A 19,713-nucleotide genomic window follows, 5' to 3' on the forward strand; every position below is an offset into this window, starting at 1 on the left:
CAAGATCATGTTCACACAAACGCACATTAATGTATTTATTAGTGTATATCCCTGTATACCTGAAGATTTGGGTGTTTTAAGAAAAGGAACACAGTAAGTATGGGCAGGAGATTATAGCCATTACAATATTATTATTATTATTGTTATTATTATTATTATTATTATTAATAATAATAATAATAATAATAATAATAATAATAAAGTGTGACACAAAAAAGGAAGAGGACCATTATATTGTGCACTAGCAGGCGTACATGCCCCCTCCTCTGTACTATATTTTCTCAGAGGCAGTAACGGCCTGACAAAAGGAGCCACACTCCCATCATGGAGATTGGGCGCTCCTGTCAGCCTCTGTTCCACGCTTCTCTCAGCGCGTCTCTGTAAGGACCCAGTGCTGGTCACATGCTGTGCCATTTAAACTCAGTCTAGCTTTCCTTTGATATCTGTAGGATTGTCCAGTCTTTGCAGACCTTCCCACAATCTCTGGGTTTTACCATTATGAAGTTTTAGAGCCACAGGTCTTGTAGACTAGTTTGCCTGAGTCATGCCAGTTTGGTATTAATGGATACAATGCAAAATGTAAAGAGGAGGGGTTTGCATTGAATTTTTCCTAATGAAACCTTGGGAACATTTAAAAATAGACTGGCTAGTATCCTTGGATCACTTAATTATTAATGGACACCAAACGAGCACAATGGGTCGAATGGTCTCCTCTCATTTGTAAACTTTCTTATGTTCTGCAAAACTCAGTTACTTTATCTAGTTCATATTACCTTATATATTGTGTGTGTGTGTGTTTGTGTGTGTATGTATGCATTAAAATATATGTGAGTGTACATATGAACCGTATGTGTGTACTGTATTGTCTGTGTATATATACATATATTGTGTGTGTTGTATGTAATGTTGCAAATTTCAGGGTTATTTGAGATATGTTTTGAAATTTGAGGCAAAATCAATTGTGAATGGCAGAACATTTCAGAAATCACATCTGTATTGGAAAAGTGCTGTTCTATATTATTTTCTGATGGTCATGGCAAATCATTTTTAAAACAAGACATGAATTGTCAGCAAGAAATATTTGCAATTTCACTGCATCACTATCCTTTACCAAGGGCAAATTTACAGAATTGAGTGGGGGGTTATATTTCACATTGATTTGCCTAGCTTAGAGGGTGGGCTACGAGGGGTTTGAGTTAGCACTGATTGATGTTTTGCCTCTTTTTTTAATGGCTGAGCTTTATTTGGCCATATCTGCATTCTAGACCATTAGCTCAACTAATCTTATTGTTTCAGGGTTTGTGGCCATTGTCAGCTTTATTAATTCATATCACTCACATACTGTGACAATCTCCTGCATAGCACAAGAAAGGCCATTTACTCTATTCATTTTTATAGCAATAAATCCCTATCCCTTGGTATGCAAAAATGTTAACTTTGTGTTTATCTTGCAAATATTTACTTGTGTATGTTCTTTCTTGTCTTTTCTGATTTTACAGTGTTACATTTATATCTATTCATTTTATTTATTTGTGTCCTTCCACCTTTAGGATTTCTTTACTTTTATAACTGTTGCTTGCTTATTGTCTGAAATGTACTTTTCTGGCATTTGTTTGTTTTTGTTATTTTTTCTGTGTGTAAATGTTTTGTTTTTTGTATCAAATGTTGAGCAAGCTAATGGCTGTTCAGTGTAATTCTTTCTGTGTTTTTCGTTTATTAATTTCTTTAAGAAATCTCTAAATTGGAACATGGCAATGTCTGTCTTTTCTGTTCTACAGAAATGTTGAAGGAGTTGAACGAGCAACGCAGAGCGAAAGAATTTACAGACCTGAAAATTATTGTTGAAGGCAAAGAGTTTGAAGTCCACCAAAATGTTCTAGCTTCCTGCAGCTTGTATTTCAAGGACCTGGTTAAAAGGTTTGCCTTCCTCCAGCCGTTGATCGGATCTGTTCTTTCGTAGGGCGCATTTGTGTCGCTTTTTCCCCCCCTTTCTTGCAGGTGTGTGAAGACTGAGTTTCCTGTCACAGAGCCAGTAGCCATCCCTTCTACCACTCAAATGAATGTATCTCTATATGGAAAGATCAACTCTTTGTCTTACCCTTTCATCTCCATAAAGTTACGGTGTTTCTTGATCCGTACTTGCTGCATTTTTATGGGCAGACAAAATGTTCCATGACTGGGGATCTTTTAAAAAGTCAAGGACTCGTTTGTTCCTTGACTGTCCAAAAGAAAATAGTTATCAGATATGTTTTAATTTTGTTTGATTTTTTATTATGTCTTGAGTGAGGTTTGTGGTTGTCTCTTTCAAAAAACTAAAACAAATCATAACCTTAGCAGATATATAGTTCAAAATAGCATTATTTATTTCACGGTAAAAATGTTAAAGTTGGGAAGGCTATTTGAAAACATCTGGACATTAAACAAAATATATAACTAATATTTATTTTGATTTAATTCCTGAAAATGTATCAATATTTTGCAGGTCAAAACTGATGACTTTTGGGAACCATCTGTTTTGCACGTTCATCCTTTTATTTGTTTATTTTTTCAGTATTTTTTTTCCCCATTGTTTGTTCATTGAGAAATTGTTTAAAAAATGTATAAGACACAATAATGATTTTCTATATTCTTAGTAGTAATAAGAATAATGTTTCATTTACAAAAAGGTAGTCTCACGTATAAGATTAGGTTTTCTTTTAGTATTTTGTTCTCTCAACCCTTTGTAGGTTATATCAAGATATATCCACCTGAAACACATTTAAATAGAACTGGAAATATTACAAATAACTGATTTATATTTTTAACTCTATAAACTTCTATAGGATTTCCCTCACAGAAAAGGCTACATCCTACATCCATGTCTCATATTACGAATGTTAGTTTCTCTTTTAGGTGTACCTTTTTATATCTAATATAAAGATTTTGGTAAATGTATTAAGTGGAGTATCTCAAATGGAAAAACTAATGTTAAAGCACAAACATGCAGTAAGTTGGGCTGCGATGACATGCACATTGTTATGAGGCTCAAAAGTACAAAACATTGTGTTTATTAATAAAAGCTGTTGAAAGTCTTTGTGACAAACTAGCTGCAGACACAGTTCTGCTGTTCACATGGTCTTGGAATAAGCAACATTTTCAAATTGACTTTATTACAGATGTCTTTTAAAACTCAATTTAAACTTATGTTTCTGCATTTTGGATTCACACGAGAAAGAACACAAAACATTAACATTCATTTGATTATTTATTTAAACCATATTCCATTAGTTTATTCTGTGCTGTGAGCGTTCCTGCAGTCAGACTGCAAATCACCTGGATTAGTGCAGCAAAGTGTGGCACTCCTCTCCGTGTGTGAAGAACAAATCCCTATTTGAAGAGCCTTGGCAGCAAATCGTGGGCTAACTTTACACTGCAAGTAAAAATTAATACACCCTTTTATAGTTCTTTCAGTACTCCTGCCTGTACAAACCATTCCTTGACTCTTTTATAATCTGCAGAATAAACCTCAATATTATTCATGTAGCTCGTTAGTGTGAAGACAGCTCAGCACACAATGCTGACTGTAGCTCTTGTGTGCATGCTTCCTCTACTGGAGGTGTTTTTGCACTTTCTCTTTTGAATAGGGAGAAAAAACAACTTCCTTCCCCTGTGTGGGATGTTCAGCATAATTGAGAAATCCCACTTGACAATTTCCCCCTCCAGACATGGAATGGATGAGGACAGGGCTTCAGATGATCCTACCCCGGGGGAAGGTGCCTGGACCCCCGGAGCAAGACTGCTGAGATCTTAAAAAATGTACAGCACTTCCCTCACCTTGCTTAAAGGCTGCACAGAGCCTAGTCATCTCTGTTAGAGTACACTCTTTTGTCCACACAGTTAAGCCAAAGCACCTAATGTTTGCTCAGACGTGTTCTCCTGGAACGAGAGGACACCCTGATGCTGTACGAGGTGCCTTCTGCAGATCTCATTGAAGGCAGCCCTGTTGTGCTGCAACACATTTGTGCCTTTGTCTTGATATGGACTTACAGTAATGTGCCCGAGCAGTACAGCACACACTTGTTCATTTAGCCCAGGAGTGGGTTTTATTTTGCTGAGTCTGTAGTGATGAGGTGTTAGACAGTGAATGCGCAGGAGCTTTGTTGAGCTGAATGCACACATATGTGATCTGTAACTCGCCACCATAACATTAGTGTGCCTCAGTGCTGCTACACATCTTAAACCGTTAAATGAACATAACTAATCTTTGCCCTGAATTTGAAACGAATGTGTCAGTCTGAATTTGCGGACTTTCTTTGAGAGCTAGCCTGTAAGCGGTATGTATTGCCTTACCTCAGTGTGTCTCTTAACACTAGATAGATTGCTTCAGGTCAGGGCCTATAACCCCCTGCCAACCAGTCCAGCTGCCATGTTAGATTACAATCAGTGTGGATACCTGTAGATAAAGGGAATGGGTTTAGAGAGTTATTGGTCAATGTCAAACAAATATTTTTAAAGTTGTGCTTTTTCTCTCTTTCTCCCCTGCTTGCATGTAGTGATATAAAAGAAATGTGAATCATATTAAGTTTATGACATTGTCAAGAACCATAGTCATTCTGCCTGTTACAGGTTCAAATTACTCCAAATAGAATTTAAAGAAAATCTAGGACCTCTCTTTAGTTTGCATTTACATGTTTTAAAAATGTAGTTATAGTTTAACATCGTTTCTGTTCAGAAACATCAAAATTAATAAACTTGTTATTGAACTGATCCAAAAAAACATAAAGGTACTGTAAAACAAAGTCTGATCTAAGACTTAGAATCATCCATATTTAAATGTATTCCTTAAAATACACATATATATGCATCTAGCCTATTATTTTAGGTGCAAAGGCCGTCATATGTTGTCTCCTAAAAAATCATTGTTCTGTCTAAATGTTTTAAATGGGGTTTCTTCATGTCTATGAGGCATATTCTAACAGCCCACCTGCTGGTTTTGTAAGTAGTGACAATTGGTTCTAAAAGCAAATTGCTCAACATTCTGTCTCTTAATTGAGTGAACTTCCAACATTACTCCCATTTAGCTAAAAGGTCAATTGAATTTGGTTGCAGATAAATACAAAACTAATAATGAGCAGCATCAAAGCATTCTTTTTTTTCTTATTTATCCGTAAAATAATCAAAGTTTTTCTTCGTACCCCCCACTCCCCTGTTTGTCTCATCTTTACTTAAAAAGGAAAATACTCCCACTTAGATAAATGCAAATCAGCTTTTAGTTATGGTCTGCAATTTACTGCTGTGAGGCAGTGCCAGCACTCCTGTCGGGATGCCAGATAAAGCCACTCGTATAACAAAATTAATTTGCATGCAGGTATATGGCTTCATTCCCCGCTAATGTCTTCTGTGTGTGCTGCTTAATTATTCTTTTTGGAAGTTTAACGGTACCTTTAAGGGCAATGTTTCATGTAATACTCAGCACTTCTTTTTCTAATGTAATAATCACTGCTCCCTGTTGACCACGAAACCTGCTGTAATGGAGAACTCGGCTTCATTAGGAGTATCAGAGCAGTGCTCAGATCTGTCAAAGCGGAGTTACAGCATGTCAGGGACTCCTGTTCACAAGACGCTTTTCTGAATGATCAGTAGCCCTTAAATTGTGCTGACCTAGCAGAAGGAGCAGCAGAAGCCCTCGTTTTACGACGCCGTTTAGAGGTGCAAACCAGTTGATAACGGTAAAAAGAGACATTTTTCACACTCTTAGTACTTTAACAGTATTCATTTTAGTTGAGACTCCCCTCTCTCCCTATAAGCTATCTTAGGTTTCCTCTATGCAAACAGCAGAAGATAAAGACTCTTAGGAATAATCCAGTTGCTGGTTGCACACGATAAACAGGAGATGCAATTTCCAGCCTGGGGTGGCTGTGTATTCACTTTGCAGGGCCCCCTACTCCTTCTGTCCTGTTCGCTGACGTCTGCGCTGAACTGATTACATTATACAGACTTCACTGCTGGAATTCCTCTTTGAAATATTAAAAAGACCACAGTCAAACTAAATAGTTTTCTTTTTGTAGTTTAAATCACCAACCAGAGATTGGAAGATTGCTTCAACATCACCTTCAGAAATGGATCATGTCTCTGACCGTTTTTAACCCATTAACCTGCTGCTATGTTGGAAAGTCTCTAAGTGCACAGTCTATAGCAGTAAAGGAAAAAATACTTCTGTCAAAGCAAGAGCTCTTCAAAAAGAATCGATTACAGTCACTGATATACTTTTGACTCTTCCCTACTTCCCTACTTTTTCCCTATCACCATGACCGAGTGTATGTATCTGTGTATATACTGTAAATTTGACATGGCATTAAGATCATATCTTCACTTGATTTTACTTCCATAAGGGAAGACCCCAGAATCTGGCAAATGAAAATCACTATCTTTTCAAAATCCATTTATTATTGATTTGTGTACTTAATGTTCCAGCTAGCTGTATAGCGGAACCGGGAAAGGTTAATTCATGAGTTACATTATTTATTAGAGGACACTTTGGGCATTGTTTAAAGTTCTTGACTTTACAATTTTGAAAGAAATTCAACTTAACTTTTTAAGATGGATAGTGACGAGTGTATGGTAACAGAGCTGTACTATGACCCCAAAACATAAAAAAAGAAAACAAATATGTAGGACAAAATATAAAACCTGAAGTTGTTTAATTTTTGACTTGCCTGATTTGGTATACAGAACATATCAAGTGGACAACAATAATGCTTCTTGGTAATCTTTGAAAACCATCTAAATGATGTATTTTGGAATAGTATTATTTTTTCTTTCCTACATCACATCCTACATCGCAGACAAAGAAGGCTTTATTACTTTTTGTTACTATTTTTACTTGAGTTATAATAAATGTATAATTAGTATGTGTATATATCATTCTATCTAGATAGATAGATAGAAAGATAATGAGTGTGTCTGAGCTGCGTTTGGTTTTCACAGTTTAGACAGGCTTACTGGTGTCAATAATTAATTTTTTCTCTGTGGATTTTCAAATCACATGCAGCGGCACTAACTAAATTTGTAGATGCTTTAGCCCTTCACCTCACAGTAAAAATGTAAAGTAAAATCTCAAAGGTCTTGGCACTAACGTAGCAAACATCTTACTTTTGTGAGAAATAGTATTTTAATATGTTCCAAAGGTAACCCAGTGTTTGCATGACAGAATAAAACCGTAAAGTGACATGTAAGTACCTTTCTCGGTTCACAGTAATTCCACGGACAGAGCAGTAGCCGTAAGACAGAATTAATTTCCATATGCAGCACATGCAGATAGACTTCACTGCTGGGCAGGAGTTGGTATAGTTGCCACCTTATCTCTGATAATTAAGGTCATAAAATTAAATGCACATTGCAGGATGGATTCAATGCAAATTATATGATAATTCAAAGGATTCCAAAAATAAAAGCACTGTTTAATTTTTGGTTGTTTGATTTTTCAATTTCTCTCTCTCTCTAAACTTCTCTTACTCTTAATTTTGCTATTAGCAAATGTACTTTTTTTTTTTACTTTCCTTTACTAGGTCCAGGTGTCAAGAGTTATTAACACTTATAACTTTCTAATTGGCTGCTTTCAATTTATATAAATGAAAAGATACACATACATATATTTGTACAATCTTATATATGCATAAATACATTACACACATGTATACATGTATGCATGCATGCTTACATATGGCTTCTTCAGAAGCATTTGAAATATATTTTTAATAATCTATGAGTCAATCATGCATAATGCTATTTTCCTAATAGATGTTTTTTTCCAATGAACAAACCTCAATTTCTCCTTTCCTTCCTAGACTCTGTATTTTAAACTTCCTATTCTGTAACATCTCTCCCAAAGAGATAATTGTGTACACAATTTGTGTTGGTCAGTCTGCTGGCTGCGATCAGAAACTTACAAAGTTTATATAAACTGATAATACTCTGAACATTAGGCTAATTATTGTAAAACTGGGCATGAAATGCTAAAAATATAGACATTATTTGGAAATCCAGAATTTGTGTTTTTAAAATTGTCTCAGCTTTTCTCTATCCATTTTGGCACTGTAATTAGAATAATAGTGGTGACTGTGGATAAAGCTTGTTGATAACAGTACATGAAAGTCTTAACTTAATTCCTGGCGTTTTGCTGGAGTCATCCTGAAAGGGTAGTGTGACTTGTTTTTTTGAGCTAGTCTGTAATCAAATGCAAAATAAATTTGTAGCTCTTTGAAATGTCGGAAAGCAATTTCCATAACAAAAGCCTTCAGACAAAACAAATAACTACTGTAGTCTATTCAGATTGCACTAATTGACCTGAGTAATGAGCACGTTGACGTTTTCATTTTTTTTTTTTTCCTCCTGTCACATATTACCCCCTTCCTACTTCACTTAACCCTGGCTTATTACTTCAATTATTATTATTCACAATAATAACAAACTCTGCCTTTGCTTTTCAGGAGTAACATTCTTGGTTTTACAGCCACCTCCAGAGATTCCCACCTCCATTTGTTCTGTGCTTTTGCCTTCCTAATCGGTCTCGTACGACAACTAATATCTCAGTTCATATGCAGGCAATGGTGATTTTTGCAGGCGGACAGATGTTTTATTTAGGGATCTCTGTTTAAAAGACGGCCTAGGTCACAGTCATGGAACTCCAGAAGGATGGCTGCTGGCTTCCTGTGGCAGAATTAATTCTCTTCCCCTCCTTTCTGCTCTAGCCATTTTGTCTGTCTGTCTGTCTGTCTGACCTATCTGTATTCTGTTTACAAAGCAATACCATTGAGAGCTTCTTCTTGTATAGTAACTGTAAGCAAGCATAGCAGGGCAGGGCAATACTTTCTGAAAACTATAATTATCCAGACAAATAAAACCAACTCTCACCCCCCTCAAAAATAGTTGAGTGACTTCTGAACAATAGAAATATCAATCATATCCTCCATACTTAACTTTTATATATGTGTATATTCTACCTACCTCCCTAAATGTATGCTTTGTTTAATGTCCTTTCTGTTCACCATGTTCGGAGCAATTCTGTTCTCTTTTCACACTCAATGGGCCATTTTATCATGAGGGATATAAACCCCTTGGGTAGTGCATTATTTAATGCGGCAGGCCTTAGAGGTGGGTTATTAAATTAACTAATCAGTGCGATTTGATCTCACAGACCTTATTTTACTGCAATATTGTATATCACTGGCCCCGAGGTCATGGACTGCATACATTTTAAATTTCTTGGCAAGCACTGGTAAAATGATTAATCAGTTAATGAGAAAATAGCTCTTGTATGGTTAGCCTATTTAGGGCCATGTTATACTTCATCAGTGACAAGCAAGTCAGTGTAAAATAGTCATATTACTCGTCAGCATGTAGAGTTCAGATGGTATTGTGTCCCTTCCCATAGCTAATCTCATAATTTTCCTTTCATTAATGTTGCCTCAATCATTTTTATTTGCTATTTGTTTTTTAAATAAATATATGTGTGTGTGTGTTTGTGTATATACATATTTAATAAATATATATACACATATATATGTATGTATGTAAGTGTATATATATATATATATATATATATATGTATGTATGTATGTATGTCTTAATTTATCACTTCCCCCTTTTTTGTTGCTTGACACTGCACAATAGCAATAAGTATGTTTGCTTTAGAGGACCTTCTCTTTCAGATGCGGTCTAAATAAATAATTAGTCCATGTTGAGAAGAAAAAAAACAAAAAACAAAATCATGTTTTTTTGGTTGATGTTTAGTTTTTTTACTTTCTTATTCAAATTTAATATTGTATTTTTATTTTTGTTTCCCTTCACTGTGTTACCTGTACAATGTGACAGGATTGCTTTGGAAAGCAGGTTTCTGTCTTAACTGGCTGTGTGCTGTTGGTAGGTCATCAGGGGAGAGCAGGAACGGCGAGAAGCTGGAGCTGACCATGAGCAACATTGGAGCCGACGTCCTGGGGCTGCTGCTGGAGTTTGTTTACACGGGCTCCCTGATCATTGACTCCGTCAACGCCAAGACACTGCTGGAGGCCGCCAACAAGTTCCAGTTCAATACCTTCTGCAAAGTCTGTGTGTCTTTCTTAGGTAGGTTCTGAGAAAATCTTGACAGACATTTTGTTCTGTGCTCTTATTTATATATATAGTGATTCCTGTTCCCTCAATTTCCAAATGCATTCCAGAGAAGAGAAGAACGTACTCCACACTGATGTCAGGGCCAGTGGCATGTTGTAGCCCAAAAGTTTACAATAAAGTGCTGATAGAATTGTGTGCATGACTTGCATTCCTTCTGTATAGCAGCTTTATATATTTCTATGGCTTTTGAATTAGAAACTGACACCCCCTCAAATGTGACAGTATTTTACGTGACACTAAAAGTATTACTCCTACTCACGTGGTTCCTCTCTGGGAAACAAATCAGGGTATTTTGTAGAATGTGAATGAAAGCAATGTTCAGGGTGTGATAAATATGTTCTACCAGGAATAGCAACTGACGAATTAAAGATTTTTAGACACATTCATGTTACATTTATGCGAATGAGTGTCTAATAAGCTTAAAAGAATGCTCTGTCAATGTCAAATATTTATTATTATTATGTTTTAAAATGAATCTGTTTTCCGTTTAATCATGCCTCCTTGCATTGCTGTGAGTTATCGCCAGGATTATGCTGCATGGTTGTAACATTAATTACTTACACATTCTAATCCCGGCAGCTGTTTTCCTTGCAAACACAATAGAATGCAAGTGCTGGAAGTTCCGTGAGGAATGATAAGAATGGCTATCATCAAAAATCATGGCTTAGGAGCCTCTTAGTCATTTCAGTAAAGCTGAAGTTAAAATAAACAGGTTCAAGTAATACTTGAGCTGTATCCTTTCAAGCTTATTTTGTGTTTTGTTTCTTGGTGAAGAGATGAGTAGAGTGATTGTGGTTTGTGTGCAGTGGTTTTATTTTTTATTTTCTTCCTCCCAAGGGCAAACAGTAATGTTTTAAATAGGAATTTTAATTTGAAATTTTAATAATACAAAGTTATCAACATTTTTTTTCCTTTCTGTCAGCTGGTAAGATATGCATTTTGGCTGTCTTTATACCTCCACGCAGTTTACTTGTATAATAAAGTTACCACATACGCTTCACATTGTACAGTATGTATTTATGAATGTAAACTATAGAGGTGTATACAGTGATATGATCATTACACTGTATATTTGCTACTATTCATACAAAATAGCATCCTTTTTATACTTACTCCTGTACAGATAATAGGATAAAAGCTAATAGTAAACTACTGTTTCTGCTGTGTTTTAAGTATGCTAAAATGTGAACAGTGTGTAGACAGAAATATCACCATTTACTCTACTTTAATGTCAAGATCTATTACAAAGGAAACTGTATGGTGCTTTATGTACAGCCATGGTGCAGATCTTGCTTTGTGCTTTACTACTAAATATGCACTGCCAGTGATTACATTGTATTGGGGTTACAATCCATTTGTTAACTTGGATTTCTGGAAAGTTTTCTGGGAAGCACAACTTCAGTAACATTCCTCTAAAAGCCATCTATATTTAACTGATGCCTTTGCTGTAGTCCAAATCATAGTCAAAGGGGGTTTTGCTTCCAAATTAACACTTTTCTAATCTTGAGACAACCACAAAAATAAGGCTATTATATATATATATATATATATATATATATATATATATATATATATATAATCTTTGGAAAACAATAACTGTACCTGGCACATATTTGTCATTGATTCATGAAACTAAAAGAAGGCAATGGGTCAGGGATGGGATTTTATGTTTACCTCAGAACATGATTGACAGTATGCTGATGAAACCTGAATAGACCCAGAAATAAATGCTGCTGTTCTTTTTTGTTTTCTTTTACTTCTTAACACATCACAAGGATGTTTCAGTGTTTATAAGCTGTGGCAGTTTTTATAGCTGTTTTATACTTCTGACATTCTGTTCACTGCAGACCACAGTTGCCAAACCAACCCATGCTAAACAAAATAAGTGTTAACATTAGGCAACTTCTTTAGCTTTATATGCATGACTTCTCTGAGATCTAGGCAGTACAGGGCAAATTCCTTTAGTTGCAATATGTACGCACTCAACATTGCACAAATGACTTCAACATGAATGGAAAATATGCACTCATTTTGATAGTTATTAAATTCCAACAGTAGTTTCAGAAGTTAAATTATCCTCCTTGGCCAGCTATCTGTAGGTGTATAAAACCACTGCCTGTCTTTTAGGTACAGAATTAAATTAAGTATGACCATGCTCTTGTCATGCTTTGCCTAGTATTGCATTGTGAATATACACCTCTTTGAGCTCGGGAAGCAAGAACAACAAATGATGCATTAAATGGAACAGATGGCAGTGGACTTAAACTGGTATATAACTGAGCATCTGGAGAGCCTTTCTAAAACTGAGAAAGAATTTTAAAAGATAAGACTCGCCTAGCCTTTAAAGCTGTGCTTGGCCTAGAAAACTTTTTACCTGTGAACTAATCCAGGTTTATTTTTATTTTTTCCAACTCATTCTCTGCAGATTCCATATGCCTTTGTGTCTTCTTTCTCTACCACTACTTTCAGTATATGCTGTTTGAGTTATTACACCTCTTGTACATTGGAAATTCAACTCTGGAGACATCAGACATATCACCTCTCTCTCTCTCTCTCTCTATTTCTCTGGTTGAAGCAAGTGCATCCTCCAATGTTTTATATATGTCTTGTTTTATATATTTGATCATATTGATTCCTGTCGCCTTACTTCTTCCTTTAGAAAAGCAGTTGACTGCCAGTAACTGTCTGGGAGTCTTGGCCATGGCCGAAGCCATGCAGTGCACTGAGCTCCACAACATGGCCAAGGCTTTTGCCCTGCAGAACTTCCCTGAGGTGGCCGGCCAGGAGGAGATCCTCAACATCTCCAAAGAGGACTTTGTCAGCTACCTGTCCAACGACAGCCTGAACACCAAAGCAGAGGAGCTGGTTTACGAAACTGTGATAAAGTGGATAAAGAAAGATCCAGGCAACAGAGTGCAGGTAAGAGAAGATTTTATCTGCACAGTGTGTTTGGATGAGTTTGGGTGAGGTTTGTGGCTTGGGCTACGGCTCTGGGGTTTTTGTCTCCGTTAAATCCCTGCCACACTGTGTACCAGCGGGAGTCATGTGACCTGCAGCTTGGTTGGAATGCCAATTGCACTGGTATGACAGATGTTTTTTAAATATTGATCGAGTTCCAGAGTGATTTGCCTGCTAAAATTTTGATGCGATGTGTCTGGGTAAGTCATGCAGTCAGGAGGTTGCTATTTCAAATCCTGGTCACGCTGGCATAAAAGATGCTTCAGAAGAGAAAAAAAAGTATTGATCTGCTGGCCAGGGTTTTTACTTTCTTAACACTTAATCAGCCATTGGCAGGCTTGGGCCCCACAGGTGATGTGCCAGCAACAAGTCGCATGTTTCATCTAGAGAAACATTTATTCCTGTTAGACGCATACGGTAGATTTGTAAGTGACAACAAAACTCTGAAAATGAATAAATGCCAAGTTCTGAGCTTTTTGTGGAAAGAAGGGAAATGCTGGTGTAAACGAAACATGATACATGAGAAAGTAACTAAATCAGAAAAAGCTCAGTTTGAAAATGGTTTCTGATGGTTGCATTTTGTGCAATAATTCAGCACTACATGTGTTTTGTACAAACATTTTCTTAATAATTGGTATTTTCTGAGAAAACTGTGTGGAATGATTCAACTCAAACTTTTGAATATGAGCTGAGACTGTGCTGAAAGCGTTTAACAAAGGAAAATATTGAAGTTGTGTCTAATATAAACACAAAGAATTATCAGTTGTAACCATGTAAAGCAAATTAATTTGAGACAGATTAAAAAGTATAATTCTGCATAAACAGCATATTTCTTACGGGGAAAAAATGACAAAGCATATCTCAGGGAAAAGTTTGATTGACTGATAAAACTATTTCTATTAACTGATTTTGCAGCATGGGCAGAAATAAAAGGCAATCCAATTGAGTAACGAAGAAAAAATCTTCCAGAAAAAGGACACATTAATTACCACAGTAGGGACTAATTTGTTTTAGTTTGAAAATGTAGTGTTTGGTTTCAGCAGCTACAGAGTAATGTGACATATTTCGTGTCATTTCTAACATATTAATATGCATTTGCTGATTATCTTTATCACCAGCAGCATAGGAGTTGATCAGTTAAAGAAAAAATACATCTATGAACCTTAAACAGACACAAATGACCTTGGCAACTACTTTCAGGTTTTTGAAATAAATAAATAGATAGAGCACATAGAGGTACTTCTGAGTTGATTTCTCCCAATTGCCCTCCATGTTAAAAAGGCATGGGAAACCTCTTTGTGGAATGAGCTCAGACAAGGAGAAAAAGGAAAGCAATGGAGATTGATGTGGTGACCTTCTGCTTATTTGGTCCAGTGTGGACTCCATTGAGAAAGACGCTGAAAGGAAATCAATCTGAACTCTGCAAAAATGAGCTCTGGTATTCTTGTTGGCTTCCCTTGTGTTTCAGGAAATGAAATCACTAATACAGCACAGCATTGATGTAGAACTCAAGGACCTGATCCTTTTTATGTCTCTCTGGGTTAGGGGTGTCCTGCTCTGTTTTCAAGCTCTTTCTCAGCAGCTTCTCAGTTTGAGATGACCACCATCAGCGGACTTTGGTTTGTTTGATATTGATCTTCTAAGAGAATACAGACTAGCAGAGTTCATAGGTACTTTAACAAATTATAAGTATGTCTGCCATTTCTGCAGAACTGTCACTCTTTACAGCTCTCTGCTGATGTTTTAACTGAAGAAAACATTCAATCTTTTACACAAATGTCTGTATTCTGTAGTGATATGTAAAATGGGAAGATTCAGAAAACTTGACAATGCTTGCTTTTTCAGTCAGGATTCATCCTCTGCTTAATTATGTGCACATGTGCACGTGGCAAGTATGTTTAATACTGCCACACCACACTCGTATAGGTTATTGAAGTCCTGCAGTTTGAATTGCATTTCCTTGTGTATTAAAATAAATATGTAGATAGATAGGTAGATAGATAGATACTACCCCAAAGACAGTGTTGCACTGTGCAGTAAGAGTGAATGATATGTCATGAGAAAAGCACTGCTCTGGTATTTGAGTTTGTGATCTCAGCTGACACAGTGGAAGTTGCACCACTTAATAGACTTGTTCTCAGCCTTGGTTTGAACATGTATACATCCCAGGGCACTCAAACCAGATTTATTCATTGCTCCTCGTGTGACAGTCTATCCCTTTCTGTTACCTTAAAGTCTTCTGCTTCCTCTGCTTCTGCTGCTGCTGCTGCTGCTTTGTCAAAATCCTTCTGTCATGCACATTTTTTTTTTTGTATGAGGGTTGCATACTTCTGTGTTTTGTCCTTTGTGTACATATAAAACAACAATAAGAACAAATACAATAACTAGTAATATGCGTGTAGTAGTAGTAGTCATCATTTTGCTATTACCCACATCTGTAATTTGGTAACAGCAATAATAATCCAGTAATGTTTTGTATTTTGGTTTTAATGAAGAACTCCAAGTCTGCAGGTGCCTCCTACTCCCCACAACTGCTTCCTTCCTGACCAGGGAACACAGTAGTAAATATCTGCCACAATAGGAGTCCATGTATTTCCAAACACATTACTTGCTGTATACAGACGAACAAATTAATTGTATGTGTTGTCTTTTCACTCAAGATCACATGAGAGATGCATCGCCATTTGTGCCTTTGTTCCATGTTCAGAACAACAACAAATGTATGTTCATGCCAAAACAATAAGCTCTGCTCCTTGATGGTCAATCATAACATTTAGTGAAATGTAGTTTTCCCCTTATGATTACAATTATTAGGAATAATCATAAGCCTTGTGAAACCTTTGCTTATGTTGGGGAGTATTATTGGAGATCGTCAGAAAAAAAAAAAAATGAAACAAATTTAGTAGTTCAGTCAAGATTCCTGGCTTAAAAAATAATAACTACATTGAAATTGATTATTGTAAGGTCTTTCATACTGAAGACAGGGTTTACAATGACGGAATTGCAGATGAGATGCTCATTCTTGTGTGATTAATCCTGTCAAGCTCTTTGCAACCAGTCAGGACATGTTATAAATGATTATATGCACAAATTCATTTCTATGTTGATATTGAGGTACATAATGCATAATCCATTGTCCGCACATAGATAGGAATTTTAACATTTTCATCTCTACGATGACTACGTGTAAAAATAGAAGGATTGAATGTTGCTTCTATGGGGTGGGGTGGGGGGGTAGAAAAAATCATCATCATCATTCCTGAACTATGTCCTAACAGCCCTGCAGGACTTAAAGTGCTGTCAGAAGTTATTATTATTATTATTATTATTATTATTAGTAGTATTATTATTATTATTAGTATTATTAATAATAATAATAATAATAATAATAATAATAATATTTATTTCTTGGCATACGCCCTTATACAGGGCGACTTAGTTTACACAAGCATAACAAAAGTTCAGTAATACAATTCAATACAAAATTCAAATTAACCATTAATACAGAAAAGTACAAGTTAAAAGTTAAAGTTAAAATACAATTTAAAAAAGTGCAAAAGTACAGTTAATATAAAATACAAAGCTGCAGGGACACACGGACCCAGGGACACAAATGGAAATTGGCCTTACAGGCATTCAAGATGGAAAATAGGAGACACTTCTTCACACAGAGAGTCGTCACAATCTGGAACAAACTCTCCAGCGATGTGGTTGAAGCTGAATATTTGGAAACATTCAAAAGTGTCCTACAGCATACATCCGAGTTCAAAAAGGTAACAAGTGTGAACATGATGCAGTGAAGTCCTGGGTATGAGCTAAAGGGAGGGGGCATAGGAGAAATCACAGTAAACAACATGAGATCCAACAATGTATGAATAAGCAGGAGCATGTTGAAGCATAGTTATGCAAAAGTAAAGTGCAAAATTACAGAAGTGCTGAACAGCTCTGGAAATAAGCTGCTATATTACAGGTACAGTCTGAACAGATGTGTCTTGAGAAATCGCCGGAAGGTGGACAGATACTCTGCTGTCCTGACCTTGCTCACTGAATTGAGATGGAGTGTGGGTTTTTTGAGGAGTGGAATCACTGAAACTTTACATTTGAAGGCCATCAGTTCATGTGTATTTCCGATTGAGAATTTTCAATCCTTTAAGGAAAGTGGCTTGACATTATGTGTGGGCTTAAAGCTTCTTGTGTCAAAACACAACCAGCAGCCTCTAGCCATGGTAATGTCATATTAAGTTGGTTTAGCTATTATTTCTGATGTGTTTTTTCCTATAAAAATGTATATGACATCACTACAATGAAAAACCCTTAGGTTCACATATAAATGCTTTACTAAAAGGATGAACTAACAAGTCCTCTCAGCTTTACAAACAAAAGTCCTTATATATAGTGCATCCGGAAAGTATTCACAGCGTTCACTTTTTCCACATTTTGTTATGTTACAGCCTTATTCCAAAATTGATTAAATTCATTATTTTCCTCAAAATTCTACAAGCAATACCCCATAATGACAACGTGAAAGAAGTTTGTTTGAAATCTTTGCAAATGTATTAAAATATAAAAAAGTTGTACATAAGTACATAAGTATTCACAGCCTTTGCCATGACACTAAAAATTGAGCTCCGGTGCATCCTGTTTCCACTGATCATCCTTGAGATGTTTCTACAACTTGATTGGAGTCCACCTGTGGTAAATTCAGTTGATTGGACATGATTTGGAAAGGCACACACCTGTCTATATAAGGTCCCACAGTTAACAGTGCATGTCAGAGCACAAACCAAGCCATGAAGTCCAAGGAATTGTCTGTAGACCTCCGAAACAGGATTATATCAAGGCACAGATCTGGGGAAGGGTACAGAAAAATGTCTGCAGCATTGAAGGTCCCAATGAGCACAGTGGCCTCCATCATCCGTAAATGGAAGAAGTTTGGAACCACCAGGATTCTTCCTAGAGCTGGCCGCCTGACCAAACTGAGAGATCGAGGGAGGTGACCAAGAACCTGATGGCCACTCTGACAGAGCTCCAGCGTGTCTCTGTGGAGATAGGAGAACCTTCCAGAAGAACAACCATCTCTGCAGCACTCCACCAATCAGGCCTGTATGGTAGAGTGGCCAGACGGAAGCCATTCCTCAGTAAAAGGCACATGACAGCCAGCCTGGAGTTTGCCAAAAGGCACCTGAAGGACTCTCAGACCATGAGAAACAAAGATTGAACTCTTTGGCCTGAATGGCAAGCGTCATATCTGGAGGAAACCAGGCACCGCTCATCACCTGGCCAATACCATCCCTACAGTGAAACATGGTGGTGGCAGCATCATGCTGTGGGGATGTTTTTCAGCGGCAGGAACTGGGAGACTAGTCAGGATCGTGGGAAAGATGAATGCAGCAATGTACAGAGATATCCTTGATGAAAACCTGCTCCAGAGCGCTCTGGACCTCAGACTGGGGCGAAGGTTCATCTTCCAACAGGACAACGACCCTAAGCACACAGCCAAGATAACAAAGGAGTGGCTACAGGACAACTCTGTGAATGTCCTTGAGTGGCCCAGCCAGAGCCCAGACTTGAACCCTATTGAACATCTCTGGAGAGATCTGAAAATGGCTGTGCATCGACGCTCCCCATACAACCTGATGGAGCTTGAGAGGTCCTGCAAAGAAGAATGGGAGAAACTGCCCAAAGATAGGTGTGCCAAGCTTGTAGCATCATACTCAAAAAGACTTGAGGCTGTAATTGGTGCCAAAGGTGCTTCAACAAATTATTGAGCAAAGGCTGTGAATACAGGTGGACTCCAATCAAGTTGTAGAAACATCTCAAGGATGATCAGTGGAAACAGGATGCACCTGAGTGCAATTATGAGTGTCATGGCAAAGGCTGTGAATACTTATGTACATGTGATTTGTTTGCTTTTTATTTTTAATAAATTTGCAAAGATTTCAAACAAATTTCTTTCACGTTGTTTTTAGAATTTTTAAGAAAATAATGAATTTAATCAATTTTGGAATAAGGCTGTAACATAACAAAATGTGGAAAAAGTGAAGCGCAGTGAATACCTTCCGGATGCACTGTATGTTAAGTTTGTTCTGAATATGCATGACATGAACAACAAGGAACAGAGCTGGACCTTTTAAAAAAAAATATATATATATATATATATATACATATATATATATATATATATATACATATATATATATATATATATATATATATATATATACATATATACACAGTATTTATATAAAGTATTATATAGATATATAGAAAGATATTCCCATCACATCATGTTGTGTCATGTTTACCAGTAACTGTTTACATGGATGAAGGCTCCATGGAGAATTTAACAGAGCCAGCAGTACCCCAGTGATGGAATTGTTCACCATGACAACCTTCTCCCAATAGTCCTGTGAGAGTATTTCCAAAACAGCGTTCCTTCAAAAAAATGTGTTCAAATGCTGTCCAAATCAGACAATATACTGCTTGTTGGCTTCTGAACATTTTAAGTTACCATCTTTTTGAAGTTTGTTTGTGATTAGCAACATAAACAAATGGGTGATTATTATTTTATTATTATGTATTTATTGGTAAACACCATTATCCAGG

The 19,713-nt window shown here is 36.6% G+C and overlaps 1 protein-coding gene across 1 annotated transcript in view; it reads left to right on the top strand.

Annotated features, from left to right (window-relative positions):
• Window positions 1-19,713, top strand: part of klhl29 (kelch like family member 29) — a 202,132-nt gene that overhangs the window by 148,239 nt on the left and 34,180 nt on the right. The window contains exons 6-8 of the mRNA XM_066704121.1: window positions 1,779-1,917; window positions 9,905-10,101; window positions 12,809-13,068. Coding sequence (XP_066560218.1) covers window positions 1,779-1,917; window positions 9,905-10,101; window positions 12,809-13,068 — 596 coding nt within the window. The remainder of the gene's footprint in view (window positions 1-1,778; window positions 1,918-9,904; window positions 10,102-12,808; window positions 13,069-19,713) is intronic.

The sequence above is a fragment of the Amia ocellicauda genome, chromosome 1 (assembly GCF_036373705.1).
Source record: "Amia ocellicauda isolate fAmiCal2 chromosome 1, fAmiCal2.hap1, whole genome shotgun sequence".
Taxonomy (NCBI): domain Eukaryota; kingdom Metazoa; phylum Chordata; class Actinopteri; order Amiiformes; family Amiidae; genus Amia; species Amia ocellicauda.